Below are 22,354 nucleotides of genomic sequence, written 5' to 3' on the forward strand. Positions count from 1 at the left end.
AATGAGAGGTGATCTAATTGAAACATATAGGATTCTCAAGGGGCTTGACCAGGTAAATGCAGAGACCAAGTTTAACCTAACTGGGGAGTTGAGGATCAGAGGGCAGTCTCAGAATAAAGGGGTGCCAATTTAAGATTGCGATGAGGAGGAATTTCTTCTCTCAGATGGTTGAGTGGCTTTGGAATTTTTTTGCCACAGAGAGCTGGGAGGCAGAGTCACTTAAGTATACTCAAAGCTGACACAGATTTTCGATCAGGAAGGAAATCAAAGCTTACACGGAAATGCAGGAAAAAGTGAACTTTAGGAATGTCGGATCAGCCACGATCCTATTCTACAGCAGAGAAGGCTTATGGTCTAACCTTTCTGCAATTACCTGCAGAACCAGGGGGCAAAACCTGATTAGGCTTTAATCATCAGTCATTTTAAAACATTGACTATGAAAAAAAAATCAAATCTTACTCTTCATTTCGGAATATTAAAAGCTACTATGGCAGTAAAAAAAGTTTTCATTTTAAATAAAAAAGAAAGTGTTGTTGAAATTCAGTCAGCAGAGCTGGCAGCATCTATAGAGAGAGATACAAAGTTAGCATTATTGAGTCCAGTGTGATGAGACTGTCATACTGGATTTGAAATGTTCACTGTTTCTCTCTCCAAAGATGCTTCCAGATCTGATCAGTTTCTCCAACACTGTTTTTATTTCTGATTTCCAGCATCTGCAGTATTTTGCTGGTAGAAAAAATATGAATTAAGCTAATAAGACCACTTACAATAATTATCATCAAGCAGCATGTTTAATTCAGGGCTTCATAATAAATTTCAAAAAGTGACCTGTTTCTTTAACCTGAATATCTCTGGCATTCACTGCCAGAAATAAAGCCCTTATTAAATTGCAGAGGATTTTAATACTGAAATATCACATGCATATTGAGAACTAAACATATAAAAACTAAGTACTCAACACGCAGAACGCAAAGCACATTAGTCATTTATTTGACTTTTAAAAACTTTCTAAAATTATATACGCTGCTTCTTGTTAAAGGCTTTGGCATTAAAACGTCACAGCATTTGGCTAAATTATAGTGACATTGAAAAACAGAGAATCCATTCATAACATACCAGACAAAACATACATAATTCAATTTCTAACAATTTCAAAGCAGTAGAGGTGTTGGTTCTTCTGATTGCCTGCTGAAACTTGAGCAGCAATTGCAGCTATATGTGAATAGCATTTCACAGTGACATAGCTGACCAAGAGAACATCTGAGAATTGTATAGAGGAAAATATTCCACTTGAAGATAGGAATACCCCCCAACCATATCCTCAGCAATGTTATATTTATCACATACTCTGCTCTCGGATCAGGCTGACATGCTTTGGTACTTATAGTTCACAGAAAGCAAACCCTGTGTTTAAGAGTACTGTAACCAGTGCAAAGACTTCATTACCACCATAAAATTATGGGACTGAAGGCAGACAAGTCTCCAGGACCTGATGGCCTGCATACAAAGGTTTTAATACAAGTGGCTGCAGAGTCAGCGGAATCACTGGTTGAAATATTCCAGTAGATTAGAAAACCACTACTGTGGTGTGCCTGTTCAAGTACAAGGAGATGGAAAGCACCTTGTTGTAGATAGATCCCCAAATGGTGGTGGTAATGTTGAGGAAGGTATTAAATAGGAAATCAGAGATGCAAGCAATAAAGATACAGCTGTAACTATGGGGTGACTTTAATCTGCATATAGATTGGATATATCAAATCAATAACAAGGCCGCTTGAGGAGGCTATTCCTACAGTGTACACAAGATGATTTTCTGTACCAACATCTTGAGGAACCAACTAAAGAACAGGCCATCTTAGATGAAGTATGATGTCATAAGAAAAGAATAATTGTCAATTCAGCTCTGCAAGGCTCCTCGTGATAGTGACCAGAACGTGGTAGAATTCTTCATTAAGATGAAGGGTGATTTAGCAGATTTTGATACTAGGATCCTGGTTCTAAATAAAGGAAATTATGACGGTATGAGATGTGAGCTGGTTATGATAAATTGGGGAATGTTACTTCACACATAGAAAACAAAGTAGAGATTAATTTTGTTTTTTAGGTGGGTCTCAAGTATTTATGAGATGTATGAATGACTTGGAGGTAGGGACAGAGTGTAATGTGCCCATATTTTCTGATAATACAAAAATTAGTTGGATGGCATGTAGTGTTGAGGACATGATGAATTTGCAAAGGGATACATATCGGTTGAGAGAGTGGACAAAAACTTGGCATAAGGAGTTTAATAAGCAAGAGAGGCCATGCATCTCAATAAGAAGTATTGAAACACATTAACATTTAAGTGGTGAAGGACTCCAAAACTATACAGCACAGAGGAAGCTTGAGTTACACTCAAAAAATGTTAGAATACAGGTACAGCAAGTAATTAAGATGTCAAATGGAATTTTGGATTTTATCGCTCAAGGATTGAAGTTTAAAAATAGCAAAGTTTGTTACAACCGCACAAGGTGTTTATGAGCTCACACTGGGAGTACTGCATGGAGTTTTGATATGTGTGTTTAAGAAAGGATATGCTGACATTGGAGGCAGTTCAAAAAAAATGATTCACTAGGCAAATTCAAAGGATGGAGAGGCTGATTTATGCAGAATAGCTATCCAGTTTAGGCCTTAACTCAGAGTTCAAAAGAAGGAGAGGTGACCTTATTGAAATATACAAGATTCTGAGGAGGCTTGACAAGATAGATGTTGAGAAGATGATTCCACTAGAAGCAATAAAGATGCAGGAGACTGAGGCAACAACTTGCAACATTTGTGCTTTGCACACATTGTAAACAAAATAAGATCACATCTACAAAATCAGAAGTCACTGGAAAAGCTCAGCAGGTCTGGCAGCATCTGTGAAGAGAAATCAGAGTTAACATTTCAGGTCCACTTCCTCAGAACCGATGGCAGCGAGGAAATTGTTAGTTTATACACAGAAGATTGGGTGGAGGGAAGGGGTAAGGAGTAAACGATAGGTGGGGATAGAGCCCAGAAAGAGAGACGAACTGTTGGACAGACAAAGGAGTGGGGATAACACTCTGGCTGGGACCTCCAGTGAGATGCCACCATACATTCTCCTCCACAGGGACCGTTCCCTCCGAGACACATCAGTTTACTCTTCCCTTCACTCCTAACACCCCCCCCACCCACATCCCCAAAGCACCTTCCTCTGTAACCACTGAGGGTGTGACACCTGCCCATTTACCTCCTTCATCCTCAGTATTCAAGGCCCCAAACTTGGGTGAAGCAGTACTTTACCTTCACTTCACTCAATCTAGTCTACTGCATTCGTTGTTTACAATACGGTCTCCCCTGTATTGGGAAACAAAGTGTCAACTGGGTGACTGCTTCACAGAACACCTACATTCTGCCTGCAAAAATGACCGAGCTTCCAGTGGCCTTCCACTTCAACACACCACCCTGTTTCCCTGGCTAACATCTGTCTCAGGTTTGCTGACATGTTCCAGTCAAGGTCAGCGCAGGCTCGAAGAACACCACCTCATTTTTCACTTGGAGACCCTGCAGCCCTCCAGATTCAATATCCAGTTCAATAATTTTAGGGCCTGAATTCTCCTATGTCCTAGCCCACTACCCCACTACCCCACATACCAGGCCTTGTTATCACAGTCTGCCATTACATACTGCCTACTGTTAGCCACTTACAGTCTCCATTAACAGCTATTCACACTCCTAGCCAGATTGTTATCCACTCCCTTGTCTATTCAACCGTTCTTGTCTCGCTTTGGCCTCTATCCCTAACCGTCCCCCCACCCTAGCTTCTGCATATAACCAACATTTTCCCAGCTACCATCAGTTCTGAGGGTCATCGGACCTGAAACATTAACTCTGATTTCTCTTCACAGATGTCGCCTGACCTGCTGAGCTTTTCCAGCAACTTCTGTTTATGTTTCGGATTTACAGCATTCCCAGTTTTTAAGGTAACACCTACACCCACAGCCAAAGATGAAAAGGTCTGAAATTTTTGGTGATAAGGAATCATACAGTTATAGCACTTTTTTTTAATGAGCTGCTTCTAGGCCATTTCAAGTGGCTCAAATTATTAGACTTCAAAAGGATAACATGTTTTCTCTTTATTTATCTAAATTACTGTCAAGGCAATGGATCAATGCAACTGCGTAAAATCACCACAGTGGATCTCAGTATTCAGTGAGTACTGTAATACAGAATGAAGTCCATACTAACAACAAAACATGACCTCACAATCGTATTCATGCGAGGCTAAACAAAGGACACCAGTATCACACTTTCCAACGTACTTCCATTTTAACTCTCCACCATCTTCTAAAAGACAATTAGCAAATGCTTAAAGTCTGGCCTTACAAGTGGTGTCATGAACAAATTTGTTCAGAACAGTTAAAAAGCCATCTTGAATATTGCTGTGAGCTAAGACACCAACAAAAGCAATAACTAATAAACTGGCATATTGATGTTTATTGAAACTGCGAGTTCCAACTTTTTTCAATGTTTCCTCCAGATACGGTTGGAAGGAGGTACAATGCTAGACATTACAGCTTCTATTCAAAAGAGCTAAATTACAGGTGAAAACAAGGAGACAGCTAAAAGAGCGTGGCATGAAATAGTCTGAGCAAACTGAAGTAATACAAACTGGAGGGAATTAACTTTCCATTGTTTGGAGTTATACAGGAGGGTTTCCGATTTAGAAACATGATCTCATACAGGGGTGCAATTTTAAAGACCAGATAGACAAACATTTCCTATACTTACGAATGTCTCCTTAATACTGACCTGTACTGTGTTGTAACTTGCATATAACTTGACTTGCGAATGGACTCTAGAACGGAACACATTCACAACCAGGGTCTGCCTATAACTGGAACAAAGCAAGATAATTGTTTTTGTCAGAGGCCAATCGTCACAGCCCCCAAACACTGCTGCCGCCTCAGGTTAGTGACAGAGGCCCAATCATTTTCAGTTGCTGCAGTGACCTTCCTTCACAAGGTCCACTACACAAGTTTCCCTCCATGCCACATGCCAGCCTGAATCAAATCTATGTCACAAATCCTTCAATGTTGCTGGGTCAAAAACCTGGAACTTCCTTTCTGACAGTATGATGGATGTCACACCACCACTGGGGCATTAATGATTCAAGAAGACACATTACCATGTCAAGTGATGTGAGCTTCTAGGATTTAAAATTTAATCTGACCAAGTGTCAGTCCAGTCTAAATCAGAATAATGGACTGAGTTGGCAGAAGTAAATACCATACAATACTTACTCACTGACTAAAAATCAGTTTGGACTTCACCAGAACCACTCAACTTGGGGCAACATTAAAGCCTTGACCTAAACAAGCGCAAAATGGCTGAATTCCTGGCAAACAAGTGACTACCCTAAGATTCAACAAACTGTGACACCACACGCCCAAGTAAAACCAAAGCAGGTGGGGATCAGGGGAAGTCTTCAGTGGCTGGAGTCATATTTTGCATATAAAAGGTAGTTATGGTTGCTGGATGTCAATTATCTCATCCCTCAGATATCAGTAAGGCCACTGCGCATACTCGCATGTATCAAGATCAGGTCAACAACTGTGGTTAAGATGATAAGTAATAAGTAGCATTTTCGCCATGCAAGTGCCAAGTAATGAACACCTCCAACAAGACAGTCTAACATTTACTGTTCTGTACCATCAAAAAATCTCCAACATCAATATTTGAAGTCATACCAGTGATAAAAATCCTTACAGGGCTAATTACAGAAGTATCAAGTCTGTTACAGAGTAGGTCAGAAGCTTGGTATTCTGAAGTGCACGGCTGACTTCCAGACTTTCAAAACAGATCAGGAAGTGTGAGTGATACCTGGCAACATACAAAGCTCTACAGTAGGCAAGACAAGGTATTGGTCAGTGCTCCATTCAACACCACACAGTTAATCCCTTCTCTATTCCACTGGCACACAGGGATTGCAGTGCATCTTATCCACAGGATGCACTGCAAAAGCTCACCAAGACTTTTCTTAACAGTGCCTCCCAAACACTTGACCTCTACCACCTAGGACAGCAATAGGTCCATGTCAATAACACTGGTTCTTCGTTCTCACTTATGACTCACACTATGCTGAAATGGACATATTCATTTTTCCATTTTTACTGGGTCATAATCCTATAACGCACAACCTAACAGCATTGTGGGAACAAGTTCACAACATGGATATAAGGAAATGATTTTTTTCCTTAAGCATGAAAGATCAGCAATAACCATTCGTTTTGTTAGTGTACCCATGGTCAGAGTGTAATTTTTTTTAAGATGTACTTCATTTGTCATAAACTATTTGAGATTCAGAGGTTCTTAAAGACACTAAATGCCAGTCTGACCTTTTTATAGTTGAAAATAGATACACCCACAGAAAAAACTGATATCACAAATATTATTTGCTTATGCACATGCAGTCTAAAGCATAGATTATCTGCTTATAGTAATCTGGATTCTTCCAAATATCTGTAAAGCTTAAAATATGCATCAATTAAAGTTCTGAATTTAACCAAAGAACAAATTTTGTTTAAAAGCAAGTAGTAAACAGACTTTTGGGAGGGAGCCTTCCAAAAAAAGGCTTCAAATATAAATCTCGCATACGTGACATGATAAAACTGATCAAATATGAACTACCCATCATTCCTGCTAGCAATCTAGGCTTCTATGGTAATTTATTAAAAAAAGGATAATTCAAGTTCAGGTGTCACAGGTATCTATAATAGACATCATTTGAGAAGACTCCACAAAGTGACATTTTTCTTCAGTGACCACAATCTCTCATTAAAGCATGACCCATCACGACAATTAAAGAGATTTCTTGGGAAACCACAAGCCAAGTCTAGTTTCATAAACAAGAGTTTTCATGCAGGGATCAGAGACATGGTGTTAGATATGAAACACAAATATAGGTGTAACTACTGAGCTAGATAAACTTCAATAACAGACAGAACACTAAGCAAATATTCAAATGTATTAAAGCTTGATAGGTTGCCTTGGTATTTGTAGTTATAAGATGAGAATTAAATGTCATGAAGCTTCTGCATATAGCCAAGTGATTTATTTATACAAATGAACAGAGGTCAGTGCGCTGAGCAATCTGCCTGGCCAATTAGAAGCACTTAAATATCTGCAATCTTGGGTTTACAGAAAAATGTTCAAAGGTCCTCAGAGAACGAGCATGATTGGGGGGGCGGGGTGTGGGGGAGGCGGCGGCAAGAGAGCGGGAGCGAGCACGATTGGGGGAGGGGGGGCAGGGCAGAGCGAGCGAGCGAGGGGGGCAGGGTAGGGGAGAGAGAGACTTCTGAATATTTGACCTATGTAGAAGCACAAATAAAATGATTCATGTTTCTAATTAGCAGGATTTGCGCAATTTTTGCCACAGTGATGATAGAAATCATCTGTCAGCCACTTGGTCAGGAGTTTTCAAGCAGACTCCAAAATGCATTCAATATTAATAAAGAGACAAGGAAAAAGGTAGAAGGGAAGAGAACCCACTTCCAAAGCCTTGACTACTTTCCCAATCCATACATCTGCACTGTTCTCATATTTTGATACAAGAAAAATTTCACTGGTGTCCGTTAGACTAAGTATTTGCTGGAGAGCAAGTGGAAGATGAGTATAAAACAAGGCAAAAATCTTAGCAAGACAACTCACTCGGAATCTACATCAGATTTCAGCAAAGGAGTTTCTGACAGCTGGAAAAATAGGTGCACAAGGAACAGAAACACAAAGTCCCTGCTGCAAAGTACTTGGAAGTAAATAGCAAAATCAGGGTGAGTCAGCACAATTTCAATCAAGGGGAGGTCATGCCCATCAAATCTGTTAGAATTCTTTGAGAAAGTAACGAACAAGTTAGACAATGGGCAGCGGACATGATCTATTTGGATTTCCAGAAGGCATCTGACAATGTGCCTCACCGGAGGCTGCTAAATAAAAGGCAGCCCATGGTGTTAGGGGCAAAGTACTGGCGTGGATAGAGAACTGGTTAACTGGCAGAAGGCAGAAAGTGGGGATAAAGGGTTTTTTTTTCAGAATAGCAGTGACCAGTGGAGTTCTGGGATGACAAATATTCAAGTTTATATTAATAACCTGCACAAAGAATTGACAAAGTCAGAAGTCACATGACACCAAGTTACAGTTCAGTGAAATCACAAGCTTTCAGAGTGCTTTTCCTTTGTCAGGTGAAGAGTCTGCTAAGGTGCTACGTTTGCAGATGACACAAAGATAGGTGGAGGACAGGCAGCGTTCAGGAAGCAGGGAGGCTCTAGGAGGACTTGGACAGGCTAGGAGAATGGGCAAAAGAAGTGGTACAAGAAACATCATGTGGAAAGCATGAGGTTACGCACGTTAGTGGGAAGAATAGAGATAGATTATTTTCTAAATGGCATAAGGCTTTAGAAATGTGAAGCACAAAGGGATTTAAGAGTCTGAGTTCAGAAAGGTCTTAGGTTAACATACAGATTAATACAACAGTTAGGAAGGCAAATGCATTGTTAGCGTTCATGTAAAAGGGGCTGGAACACAAGAACAGAGATGTACTGCCAATGCATTACAAGGATCTGGTCAGATTGCATTTGGACATTGTGAGCATTTTTGGACTCCATATCGAAGGATGGATGAGCTGGTGTTGGAAGGGGTCCACAAGAGGTTTATAAGAATGATCACAGGGACAAAGGGCTTGTCACAGGAGTGGTTCAGGACTGAGGGTCTGTGCTTGAATAAGTTTAAAAGGATGCGGGGGCATCCGACTGAAACTTACAGAATATCGAGAGGCCTGGTAGAGTGGACATGGAGAAGATGTTTCCACTAGTAGCGCCCAAGGGTGCAGCCTCATAATGAAGGGATGACTCTTTTGAACTGAGATGAGGAGGAAGGTCTTCAGCCAGAGGGTGGTGAATCTGTGCAACTCATAGCCTCCACAGCCTTCTGCGGCAAAGTCACTGAGTGCATTTAAGACAGAAATAGATAGGTTCTTGATTAATAAGGGGATCAAGGGTTATGGAGGGAAGGCAACAGAATGAGGTTGAGAAGCATATCAGCCATTATTGAAAGGCAGAGCTGACTCGATAGGTCAAATGGACTCATTCTGCTCCACATCTTACGGTCTTCTGCTGATTCTAAAAAGCAATTAGACTCCAAGCTTTTTGGTTCCTTATAAAAGAGAGTTCAACAGGTCTCTGTTCAACATATTGATGCTGAAGGGTTAAACAGTATCATTAGATGTTTATAATTACCCACTGGTACCTTGGTATTGTACTTAATAATATGTGGAATCAAAGGAAAATTGAACCAACACACTGACTATTGACTCTTAAGTGAAGAGTTACATCAAAATATTTAAAGAGTTAAAAATATTTAAGTGTTACATTAAATATTTAAAATTAAAATACATTAAAATATTCTGTTTTGAAATTATAACAGTGAGGCAGTATGGTCAATCACTATTTACTACTGGAGATACATAGAATCCTTTTGACACACAAAGGGGCCATTTGGCCCATTGAGTCTGCACTGACCCTCTGAACAGCAACCCAAGCAGCCCATAACCCTCATCCCACCCTAACCCTGCATGGGGTTTTTAAACCATGATTTAACTCACGTAACCTGCACATCCCTGAACACTTAGCATAGGCAATCTACTTAACATGCACGTCTTTGGGACTGTGGGAGGAATCCCACAAGAAGAATGTGCAAGCTACACATAATCACCCAAGAGTGGAACTGAACTGTCCCTGGCGCTGAGACAGCAGTGCTAACCGCTGTGCCAGCGCACCGCCCATAGAGAACCAAGTTCTTTCCAGTTAATTACTGATCCGATGTTCAAAGTTGCTCTTAATACACTAATCTGAAAGCGCTAAAGGATCAACTATTCAAAACTCCTGCCTTATTCATACTGTTAACACAAGTATGGCAAAATAATTACATAACAGCTAAAGAAACAAGAAGTCCTCCAGAAAATTTAAAGAACAATATAAATGATTACTTTAAAGGGCCATTCTACTGGTTTAGCACAATTCTACATCCTATTCAAAATGCATCACCAATTCAATTTCTGTTGGATCGTACCTTTGTTCCAAGCACTTTGACTGTGCAATACTGAGGTACTATGGGATGCAGAAGGCTGAGTTTCAAATTGTAATCATTTTCTGGTGAAAGCTTCACTGTTGCACTCACCTATGAAAATAAATTACAAATCATTCATTCAAATTAATCCTATTCAATTTTCCTTTGAAAGCAATCTGTAGGAAGCAGGCAAAAAATGCATACTTATTTCAACATCTATAATTACCAACAACAAACCTCAGTCCTTACTGTTTTGCCATGCGCAAGTTTTAAAGCAAATTGCAAGTAAGCTTAGCTCACATACACCCCCAACCCAGCTCCCCTCTCAATTAGTTGAGTTTAAAATTAATTACAATGAGTCAGACAGGGCAGAGGAGAATTGTTTTATGCAAAAAAAAACACTACCGCTCAGCAAGCTATGAATCAATTTATACACTATCAAAGCTTCAACTGACTTTCACAAGTGGTAGCAATAAGAAAGCCTTAGGCTATGAAGATCAAGGATTTCTTTGGAAGGCCTACAGATGGATGGCTCTTCCACGCCCCTGGAGGAGTTTTAAAACTTGCCTCTTAGCACTTTTGCTTCCTATGCTATGTTTTTTTTAAATGAATGAAGTGATTGCCTTGCTCAGTTCAAAGTTAATATTTCAGTGGGGTCCAAAAGAAACTTTAGATCCTCAATTTCAACAAATTGATGAGACTGTTGTATGATTCAATGCAGCACCCTGGCAGCTTTAAACAGAGCCAATTAAAGCAGGAGCAGGTGAAAATACGTGAATAAGGCAGTATGCTTTAGCGACTATTTTAATTGTGTGACCAGCTAGCTTCTCTTGAATCAAGAGAATTTAGAGTTTAAAAGAAACATTTCTACAAGGCTTAGTGAGATTAATAACTTCAACATAATTTTCAACTGATAGTACAGCAAATTTTACTCCATTCTCAGCACGTCTGACACAGTAACATTATGTTTAAACACTAGTGAAACAAGCAATTCACTGGTGAAGCACAGCAATTCCATGCAATCAGCATAACTGCTGGCTGTTGGAGTCGCCCATGGCTGTAGATAACAAAATGGTTGACAGTGGTTTTTAGCTAACACAAGATAGCTGAAGAGAATTTAGTTAAACAACACAGCTTCCACAGTTGGAATCATGGCCTTCATGCTCATAGCAACCAGACAAGGAAACAACTCCCACAATCAGCTTTGGATGCAGAGAATGGTTCTGCTAAGAATTGAAGTATAAACCAGGAGTATGAATTTCTCCCAATTTTTAAGTAGCTGGTGTACATGCAGGTATCAACATAGAAAATAAATCCAATTGCACTGATCTTTCTCAAATACAAAACACCTCTAACCACATTGAGCAGGGAGCACACAATGCCAATAGATAATTGAGTTTAATTTATTAGACTTCATTTACCTTCTTGATCATTTTGTAATAAATTGTAATTAATTTTATGATCCATTTGCATTAACAGATTTAATCAAAGCAGAGCACAAGCACCTGTCAAAAGCACATCTGCATGCAATTTAGAAAACTCTTCCACTGTTGTTTTAAGATTGATTACAATTTTTGTTAATGGCTCTAAATGTAAAAGCCAAAAAATCACTAATAAACTGAAAAAATTTTGCATAATACTGCATTTATTAGAAATTATAAACATAAAGAAAGATTTAGAAATAAGATGGAGTGTCATGACAATGCACACATCAAAAATACTTTCAGTGCCATACCATTACTTAAAATGTCCAAGTTAGAACATATCTCTGGGTTCACATGAAGAAGGCATTTTGCTCATCCCAAGTGCAGCATTTGCTACTAAGTACTTCCGACACTTACACTTCTTTCTGAAAACTCGACGTTCACAGCATCTTTGCTTGCATTCTTGATCATTATTGTGATGATAACATGAGAATCTGTCTGATACCAATCATGTCTAAAATTAAAAAATGTTTAAATTAATTTTTAAAAAATAATTTAACTTATATTTAACAATTAAAACAGATTAAGCAGTTAAGCAGCCCCTTAGTTTCTAACTAAATTCTCTGCCAATAACAGTTATATTATTGACCATCAAGGTATGACAGCTCCATTATACATCCCCACTTAACTGGTACGAGCAGTTTTTCTGAATGGAATACCCACAAATGTTAAAATAACATGATTAAAGACAAACTCTCATTTTTGAAAATTATTCCGTATGCAAAGATTTAATTTCAAAGAATGAAATACTTTAAATGGCAATTGTTGAAAAAGAGCTGACATGTTGCTATGTAACAGATCATCAATATTGACAATGAAGCTACATTCTCCTTTTGCAATCAGTGTTAAGTCTTCGGATATGCATCTGTAAACAGATGCTGGCATCCAGGACACAGTTATTTCCATTCAAATAGAAGCATCGGAAATATTTCACGACGCAAAACATAAACCATGCTGGAGTCTATGCTAGTCTATCATTCATGAAAAACTACTCCTCAGTTTGTCATTACTAACATATCAGCATATAAGACTGGCTGTAAAATAATTTATAAGTGGGCTGCATTATTTCTAGGAAGTAGCAACAAACCTGACCAAACTTTCAGTTTTTTGTATAGGGATAATTTTGTGCATAAAGGTTTGCAACTAATGCAGTTAAAAATTTTTGAACTGGTACCCATGTAATTGGAGACTTGACAGGATGGATGCTAAAGGGATATTTCCTTTGTGGAACAACGAACTAGGAAATATGGCTTAAAAATCAGGGTCTTACATTTAAAAACTGAGAGATGGGTACTCGCCCCAAGGAGTCTCTCTTTGGAACTCCCTTCCAACAAGAGTAATGGAGGCATGGTTTTTGATGTTTTTTTTCTTTTTAGGGCAGAAGTAGATAGGTTCTTGACTAACAATGGAGTCAGTCGTTATTGGGAGTACATACAACCGTAGAGTTAAGGCCACAATCAAATTTGCCATGATCCTGTTGAACGGAAGAGCAAGTTAGAGGCGCTAAATGCCGCACTCTTGCTCCTAATTCATGCACGTGAGCTTGCCATTTCCAAAATTAGGCAAATAAAAGGTTATTTGTAGGAACATATACAAATGAATATGCTAGCAAAAGTGAAAGAAAGATTACAATATTGGTTGAAATAAGACATACAAATTACAGTATACATAAGTGTATTATTTGATACAAAAATCAAGTAGTATCATATTAAAGATATAGCTGATTAAGTTTACTCACTTGGACATTTATTGTACAGAAAACCTGTTGCCAACATTATTGCGTTAAAGAAAAAGATACATTGATTCAAAAACAAGTGAAGTTGCACAACCTCATCCAACTTATTTTCTGCCTATTCATTCACCAGTTTTGATCATCACTGGTACGGTCAACATGCAGTGCCCATTTTTAGCTGGTCTTGAACTAGCTTTTTGAATTGTTGCAGTGCATTCGTATTCTGGAAATAAATTCCTCTTGGAGTGAGCTCCAGGATTGCGATTGGCAACAATGAAACGATCTTTTTGACTTGGAGAGGAACTTACGTGTGGTATGAATTGGCAAACTTTCAACCACTGTACTTTTAAGGGGAGAGATCCTTGATTTGGGAAGTGCAACATTACATCTTGTAGATGATAATCTAATACTCATCAAACTTGATTTCACTGTGATCTCATCTTTATAGTGGCTTTTTGGGAGCAGCAATCAGACCTCAATGACTGGTAAATTAAGCCTCACCTATCATTACAAAATGTGTGAGGATTTAAAAGGGGCCGCACAGCTGTTAAAACTCAGTCATGTTTTGAGGTTGTGGTTCAGGTTGGAAAACCCCATGGTAAACATGAGATAACAAGGTGTGGAGCTGGATGAACACAGCAGGCCAAGCAGCATCAGAGGAGCAGGAAGGCTGATGTTTCGGGCCTAGACCCTCTGCTTTTGACAGCTGAAGTGAGACCTTTAAAAAATTACAACCAACCAAGGGGTTAGCTGGCGTATACTCTTACTCTTTCAATGTCAACTTGAATAGACAGGTAACAAAAATTAACTGCATCAACACAACTTCAAGCAGCAAAGGATATGAAATGTCGATTTTGTGTACAACAAAAAAAATTGACGGGAGAGAATACTGCACTTAATTATATTTTACTGCAAATCTCTGTTCTCAAAAGACAATAAATCCTTCAACTGGTACAGACTAAATACAATGGTGAACTATTGAACAATAATTCAGGTGACTTATTAAAACTAGTTTTTGGTTTGTATTGTGTTTAATAAAACAAATCAATATTTTTCTATCTAATTTAAATGGGTTAATACTATACTGAACTGTAAATTAATTCTATTATCCATAAGGGAAGAAAGAGTACCTTCAACACTTCCCACAAGAAATCTAAACAATCATTTCACAACAATTGGGCTGTCAAAAGGCAATGTATAAATATTAACAGTTTAGATTAACAGAGGCTGCAAATGATCTGAAGAGAAACAGCTCCATCAACAGGCAGGAGGCAACAATCTGAACACTGCAGAACGGCAAGAATTCTTCCAATATTTTACCACTGAAAAATTAGTTTGCGAGTAAGAATTGCGTACATTTAACTATGAACTCTATGCTGCCCACAAAGAATACATCTCCAGAACACGAATCATCTGACTTCTTCTAGCCTCCAAATTAAGACACAAGTTAAATAAAACAGTAATTCAGCTTAATTTTAAAACTACTAAAAGGTAGACATTTGAACAAAGTGCATTTTGGTGGTCAATCAGTAACTTTTCTTCATTAATTGGTCACTTACTATTGCCAGCTACTGAGCAGTTAGACTTTGTTATCAGCTGGAACAGTCAAATGTAAATTTAATGCAATCTCATTCTGCAGTTCAGAGGAGAATAGTTTATTTGTTGCTGGTGATGAAATTTAGCTCAAAATAGCATAATACTAGAAAAGAATTTTACAGATCTACAAATAGTCCTGCATTATATACATATCAGTGCAAGAATAAATGTAAATGTGGCATATTAAACAAGAGCTCACTATCAAAACTAAAATGCAGATCAATATTTTTAATCAAAATTAATTTACATATTTTGCGGCAAAGTTCAAAATGAAGAAAAGCCCCAAGATACTTTGCAGATGTACTAAGGAAATTGATATCAAGCCATTATGACAAAATTGGAAGGAGAATGAAAACTTGGTGTGGCAATATAATCTATAAAATCCATCATCAAAAATATAAGGGGAAAATATGTAGTAGGAGCGCAAAACAGCATTGCATACTTCAGTTTAAGTATTATCAAATGTTTGCACCAAATTTGAATTGAGACAAAGTGTTAAAATAATTGGAAAAAACACTTTTAGATAATCAAATTCAGTTTTCCTGTGTTCATGTTTCAAAGGAGTTAAGTGAAAACACATTAATGATAAAATAAATTTATTTGAAAAATAAAGCTGTATATGCACAATAACGTAGATTTCATTTGTACAAAATGCTTGATTTCAACATGCATAATATTTGAACATATACGTGGGCTCAGCACATGATGCAGAACCAATTATTTGATTTATACTGTAACAAGCACTCAACACAAGAAGCTAATGGTTGACTGTCAACTCAAATGTTATAAATAGTGTGTATCCATGTGAAATAATCAATTCCAAGTAGCTATTTTAGAATTGCTGTACCTCTATAATCTCTGCTATGGGCTGGGATATAACTAAACAATGCTTTTTTTTTGGTTACATTTCTGGCAGGCTCACCTAACTTAATGGGTTGACTTTTCATTTTTGTGAAAGTGTTACATTTGTTGTAGGATTCTGACCTGGCGTTTATAATATTCTAGTTAGAGGTCGCGACAATCTACTCAAGAATCTCTTAAGCAGTTCAACGTTACTTTTTCCTCTCAGATAGCAAACTGCAGATTTCTTAAGATTCTGGAGACATGGCAACCAGGTATAATCCGAATGCCCTCGACTAGCCATCCAATCTTAACCCTAAGTCTGTCAAGTTGTCAGATAGACAGAGGAATTCTATTATTGCAAGATAATTAGAAATTGCTAGAAAAACAGGGGAGTCAGCAGCCGTAAAGAGCAAAAACAAACTTGGGTCTTAAATCCACTTTCAACAAGTACAGTTCTGGTCATCCTGCCATAGGAAGGATATTATTAAATTAGACAGGGTACAGAAAAGATTTAAAGGGTGCTATCAGGACTGGTGGGTGGGGGTTATGAGGGCAGGCTGAGACTTTTTTCCCATTGGTCCCTAAGAGATGGCCTTGTAGAGGTTTAAAAAAATCATGAGGGGTCTAGATAAGGTGAATAACAAAAGCCTTTCCCCGAGGGTAGAGAAGTTCAAAATTTAATTTGCTTTTAAAAAAAAAGGTGAGGGGGGAAAGGTTTAAAAGGATCCACGGGGCAATTTTTTCCACACCAGGGGTGATTTGTATGTGGAATAAATTGCCTGAGAAAGTGGGAGATATAGATACAGTTACAATATTTAGAGGACATTTGGACAGGTATATGAATAGGAGAGGGTGACAAGTATATGGGGCGAACGCAGGCAAATGGGACTAGTTTAGATTGGGAAACTTGGTCGGCATGGACAAGTTGGACCGAAGGGTCCGTTTCCGAGCTGTACGACTCTTTAAGGAACACATGCCCAAATCAAATTGACTTTTAACATTAGAATAGTTAATATTTTGTATATTTCCAATGTTTAGACAGTTTTCCTTCTGCTCCATGCTGCAGGGTTTATCCTTTCACAGTAAAAACTGGGATCAATTTCTACCATAACGGTTCAGTTCAAAACATCATCCAATTAGAAACATATGAGACAACAACCAAATGGGGTAACTAATGCATCCTGCCTAATTATGAAGGCTGTTGTAAATATGGCTGGTCTCAAAGATATTCTCCATCTATTTCCCACAGTCCGCTGACACCTAACAAGCACTTGAAGCCCACGGCTGACTGAGGTTTAAAATTTGAATATGGCTGGGTTTAAAGCACTTAGTCAACCATTGACCACAGTGAACTGTGGCAACACTACCAGTGAACACAAACATTTAAGAGAAATACTTAGTAGAAGTCCAGCCTTTTTGTGATCATGTGCAAGAACTTGGAGTTAACCAACTTTGGTTAACCAATGAGATTAGATGCTATAAAACCAAAATAAATGAAATACACAAATGTAAAATTGAGTGGCAGTAACATGAACTAGGAGGGAAATAAATAACAAGAGATAAATAGCAACAACTGCCAGAAAAAAGTAGGAGAAAGAAATAGTAAGGAATATCAAGGATTGCATTAAACACTTTTTCAAATACATTACAAGAAAAAGCTGAAGCAGCATTAAGGCTTGACTTCAATCTGTAGGCAACAGATTCAGGTCACTGGTATAAATAATGTACAACAATTTCAACACATCATGTAATAGCACTTATTGTATGTACATTAACATTTAAGATTAACTATTTATTCAATGGGCATTCTTATTTCCAAAAACCACTAGAAGAGCTTGTTGTAGTAACTCATACTGGTAAACTTACTTTACTTTTGGTACTGCCTTCTGTTGTGTACATATCTGTTTGCAGGGCCGAAGAATGTTGCAATGGAGAGAAAAATAAAAACACAGCACATTATTTCAACAAGTAATTAAATACTCAACTCTATATTTTGCAATGATATCAAGTTTACTTGTTTCTCCTAATTGAGGCTAATCACAAGAGATAATAGCATGTCCAAGACAACACAAATCTACTTAAACAGCTAAAGTTGGCTCACAGATGTTGACTACACCCATGCTTGATGTATGGATCAGTTGGTATAACAATTTACAAAAGAACTTAAAAGGAGCAAGCTAAATTCTGAAATGTAAACCTTGAACCAAGAAAGTTAACTTCTGCAGAAAGAATGGCTTTGATTTTTCAATATCAAAATGAGCTAAAGGGCAAATGGCATGTATCTTAGGCTAATTAAAATTGAACTGCTGCACAAACACATGAGCAGAGTGCAGTAGTACCAACAGGTAATACCCAACTTGAAAATAATTCTGGGATCTAGATCGTTGCGGAGTTTGCCTGGAACATTAACATTTGCTTGGCTCACAAATGCGCTTGGATGAGAAACTAAGTATTACATAGAACATGAAATTTCAAAGCAGTACGGATATTCCAAGAAACATTCTCCATCTGTAGACAGCATGCTACTCTCTGCCATATTTGTGGTTATATTAATAACAAAGCTTTTTTGCACTTTGACACAATGGGGTCAACGGCGGCCAAGGGGAGATGGCAAAGTCAAAAAAAATTTAAGGGAAAATAGAACCATACAATAGTTACAATACAGGGGAGAACTCCTTGCAGCACAAGTCTGAACTAGGTAAATAAACCAACTGTCCATTCTAATCTTACTTTCCATCACCAGGCCCACAAGCTTTGCACAATTTAGCGCTTCAGATGTGGATCCATTTCCTTGAAGGTGAAGGTTTCTACCTCAACTACCAAACTGAGCAACTAATTAAAGACACCCATCACCCTCAGTTAAATTCTATTTCCCTTCTAATCCTTCAACCAATTACCTCAACTGTGCCATCTGGTACGTGGCTTCCATATGAAGGTAAATAGGTATTCCCTGTCCACTCTATCGCTGCCCCCCCCATTATTTATGCACCTCTACAGTCACCCCTCAGCTGGCTCTGCTCAAAGGAGAATAACCCCAGCTTTGGTTCATATGTTCAAGCCCTGGCAATTTTTAAAAAATCTCCTCTGTACTCTCTCTACAGCAATTCTGTCCTTCCAGTAATGCGGCCACCTGAACAGTATACAAAACTTTAGTTGCGGCCTAACATAATTCCAGGATCACATCTCTGTTTATATATTTAGTGACTAACCTAAATGAAGTAAAGCATCCCATTTGCCTTCCGCACCACCTTGCACAGACTCTCCAAGGTCTCTCACTTTCTCTATCCCACTCAATACCGTCCTGCTTATTTTGTACACCTTTGTTTTGTTTACATTCCCCAAATATGTAACCTTGAACTTACTACTCTGAACTGAATTCCATTTGCCACTTTCCCGCTCAATCAAGATTATATAATCCTGCTGTTGATAGTCATCTTCATTGAATTATATCTAGTCAATGCTTTTGTCATCAGCAAATTTCTCAACATCATCTCCCACATTTTAATTTACATTAGTAGTTTATACTACAAGAAACAAAGGAGACAAGAGTTTTGTGGAACATCACTGAAAACTGCTTTCCATTCATTAAAATAGCCACCAACCAGTACCCTTTGTTTCTTGTCACTGATCCAAGTTTCGAACCAACACATCACAATTCCCTGTATACCATGGGCTTTAAAATTTACTGATCAGTCTACCATGTGGAATCTAATCAAAGGCCATACTAAAATCCACGTAGACAAGATTCACTACATTACCATCAATCTTTCTTGCCATTTATTTCCTCAAAAAAAATTTAGTAAGACAGAACCTTCCCTCAGCAAAACCATGCTAACTATCCTTGATAAAGCTGTGCCTGTCAAAGGAAGTGTTAATCCTATCTCAAATCTGACATCAGTAACTTGTCCACAAGAGGTCAGACTGACCAGCCTGTAATTATTTGGCCTACCCATCACATCCTTTTTGAACAATGGTACAATGTTCACAGATCTCTAATTCTTTGGTTCCTCACCCATATCTAGTAAGAATTGGAAATCAGACACTATCTACTTCCTAGTTTCTTTTAACAGCTAGGATACAATTTATCTAGCCGTGCTGATTTATTCAGTCCGGCCAGTACTGCCCTTCTAATTATGCTTAGTTTATCTGATACTTCATAGAGCTCTGTAACCAGAATGCTTGCATCATGCCTCTTTTGTGCAGGCAGCGGCAAAATATTAATTTAAAACCCTGCAATCATGTACAAGTTATCATGTGCATTTGATAGGCTTAACCTTGTCACCCTCTTGCTCTTAACTCACTGCTAAAAATGTCTTCAGATTTTCCTAAAATTTACCAGCCAATTTATTTTCTCATCCTGTCTTTGTTTTCGTAATTTCCTTTTGTGTTTAACTCTTGTACTTACTATCCTCCTTTAAGATTCTTAAAGTATTACTTTTTTTGAGATTCTTATAAGCTCATTCTTCTGCTTCATCTTTCCCTGGATAAAGAGGTGGCACTAGATTTGGCAGCACAAAGGAAAAAGTTTCATTATTCAAAAGTGAAAATTCCACCAAATGGTGGAAAATTCTCATTCCTCTAACATTTACTTCTCTCTCTGGTTGTTGCAAGACCTAAGCACTTCCAGCATTTCTGTTTTTACCACAGATTTCCAGCAGCCATAGTATTTTGCCTTCATAAATTAATCAGGATTCAAGCAAAAAAGAAAAGCCAGAATTCACAGAAAAACACTGCAGCATCTTGAGACGAAGGGAATCCAGCAAAGAATGCATGGATGAATCTACAATCAGGGGCCAAAAGCTGGAAATTTAAAGAATGCAAAGAACAAAGTGAAGAAGGTTTTCTAAGTGATCTTGATCAAATGGGTCAATGGGCTGAAAATGGCAGATGGAGTTCAATCTGGATAAAATGCTAGGTATTGCATTTTGGTACAACAAACAAGGCTAGGGCTTATACAATTAATGGCAGGGCCTTGGACAACGTTGTAGAACCAAGGGACCTAAAGGTGCAGGTGCGTAATTCTTTGAAGTTTGCATCACATAGACAGGATGGTTAAAAAGGCATTTGGCACACTTGCCTTCATTGCTCAGTCCTTTGAGTATAGGACTTGGGAGACGTTATGTTGAGGTTGTACAGGGCATTGGTGAGGCCTCTTCTGGAATACTGTGTCCAGTTCTGGTCAGCCAGTTATAGGAAGGATATTATCGAGCTGGAGAGGGTTCCAAAGAGACTTACCAGGATGTTGCCAAGTATGGGCGGGTCAAGTTATAAGGAATGGCTGGAATTATTTTCCACTGGAGCAAAGGAGGTTGACAGGTGACCTGACAGAAGTTTACAAAATAATGAGTTTGAGTTATAAAGAAAACTGGATAGGCTGGGACATTTTTCACTGGAGTGTAGAAGGCTGAGAGGAGACCTGATAGAAATTTATAAAATGAGGGGTATAGACAGAGTTAATGGTAGTTTTCTTTTCCCTAAGATGGGGAATTTCAAGACCAGGGGACACATTTTTAAGGTGAAAGGACAGAGATTTAAAGAAGACATGAGGCATTTTTTTTTTTTTAAAACAGTGTGGTTCATATGTGGAATGAACTTCTTGATGAAGTGGAGGATGCAGGTACAATTACAACAATTAAAAGACATTTGAATGGATATACGAATAGGAAAGGTTTGGAGGAAGATGGGCCAGAAGCAGGCAGGTGGAACTAGTTTAGTTTGGGATTATGTTCAGCATGGACTAGTTGGAACAAAGGGTCTGTTTCCGTGCTGTAGGACTCTATAACAGAAATCAAAATTAATCTTTGTAACTTAAATCTATGAGAAGCTTATAACCACCAATCATTTGGAATGAAAACCCCAGTTAAACTGTTTAAGGGGTACCTCTTCAGCTTTTCCATCTTGCTGGCCTGCTGCTGAAATAAAAATTGGAATATTTGTTAGACACCAAATAATCAACTTCACTTCGTATCAATTTTGCATTCATTTATTGTTTATTGCTACTAAATTAGAAAAAAAGACATTGAAAAGCTCTAACTATCCAATTTTGATCTCTTTTGCTAATTTAAAAGATACACAGTCACCAAAACACTTTCCACTTTAAAGAAAAATACTATCCAAATACTTGATTTATTCCAATAAATTGCCACACCTCCTTTAAATGTCACTGGGGATATCTGCAAAGGGCAAAGAATAGTTATGACATTTTCAGCAAATTACCTTTTACAGCAAAAGTAGTGAGGAGAGAGCATTCAGAAGAAGTAAGCTGTTCCTATTGTAATAGATTGCCCTCACCACTGGTAATTTAAAGTAAAGATAATCAGGGACTGAACCCCAAACCACATGGATCACATTTATCAGCCCATTGTAGGTTCTGTCACTGTGTTAATAAACTCAAACAGCATTAAAGCAAAGTATTTGTAGAACGGTGTCTGAATAATTGATTTAATATTGCACTGGACCATACAAGTCATCTTAGCTCAAAATACCAAAGTATACCACTATGATAACTTGGGTTTTCAGAGGATAGGTACAATAACAAAAAGGATAATTTTAAACAAAAAGGATAATTTTAAACAAAAAG

At 38.1% G+C, this 22,354-nt stretch overlaps 2 protein-coding genes across 6 annotated transcripts in view; one reads left to right on the forward strand and one right to left on the reverse strand.

The window, feature by feature from the left end:
* Positions 1-22,354, forward strand: part of LOC109924438 (ETS-related transcription factor Elf-1) — a 279,416-nt gene that overhangs the window by 206,508 nt on the left and 50,554 nt on the right. The window lies entirely within an intron of this gene.
* Positions 1-22,354, reverse strand: part of sugt1 (SGT1 homolog, MIS12 kinetochore complex assembly cochaperone) — a 67,272-nt gene that overhangs the window by 29,234 nt on the left and 15,684 nt on the right. The window contains exons 7-10 of the mRNA XM_048597841.1: positions 21,655-21,686; positions 17,641-17,675; positions 11,961-12,057; positions 10,123-10,230 (exon numbers count right to left, since the gene is read on the reverse strand). Coding sequence (XP_048453798.1) covers positions 10,123-10,230; positions 11,961-12,057; positions 17,641-17,675; positions 21,655-21,686 — 272 coding nt within the window. The remainder of the gene's footprint in view (positions 1-10,122; positions 10,231-11,960; positions 12,058-17,640; positions 17,676-21,654; positions 21,687-22,354) is intronic.

Source organism: Rhincodon typus, chromosome 6 (genome assembly GCF_021869965.1).
Source record: "Rhincodon typus isolate 14 chromosome 6, sRhiTyp1.1, whole genome shotgun sequence".
In the NCBI taxonomy this organism is placed as follows: Eukaryota; Metazoa; Chordata; class Chondrichthyes; order Orectolobiformes; family Rhincodontidae; genus Rhincodon; species Rhincodon typus.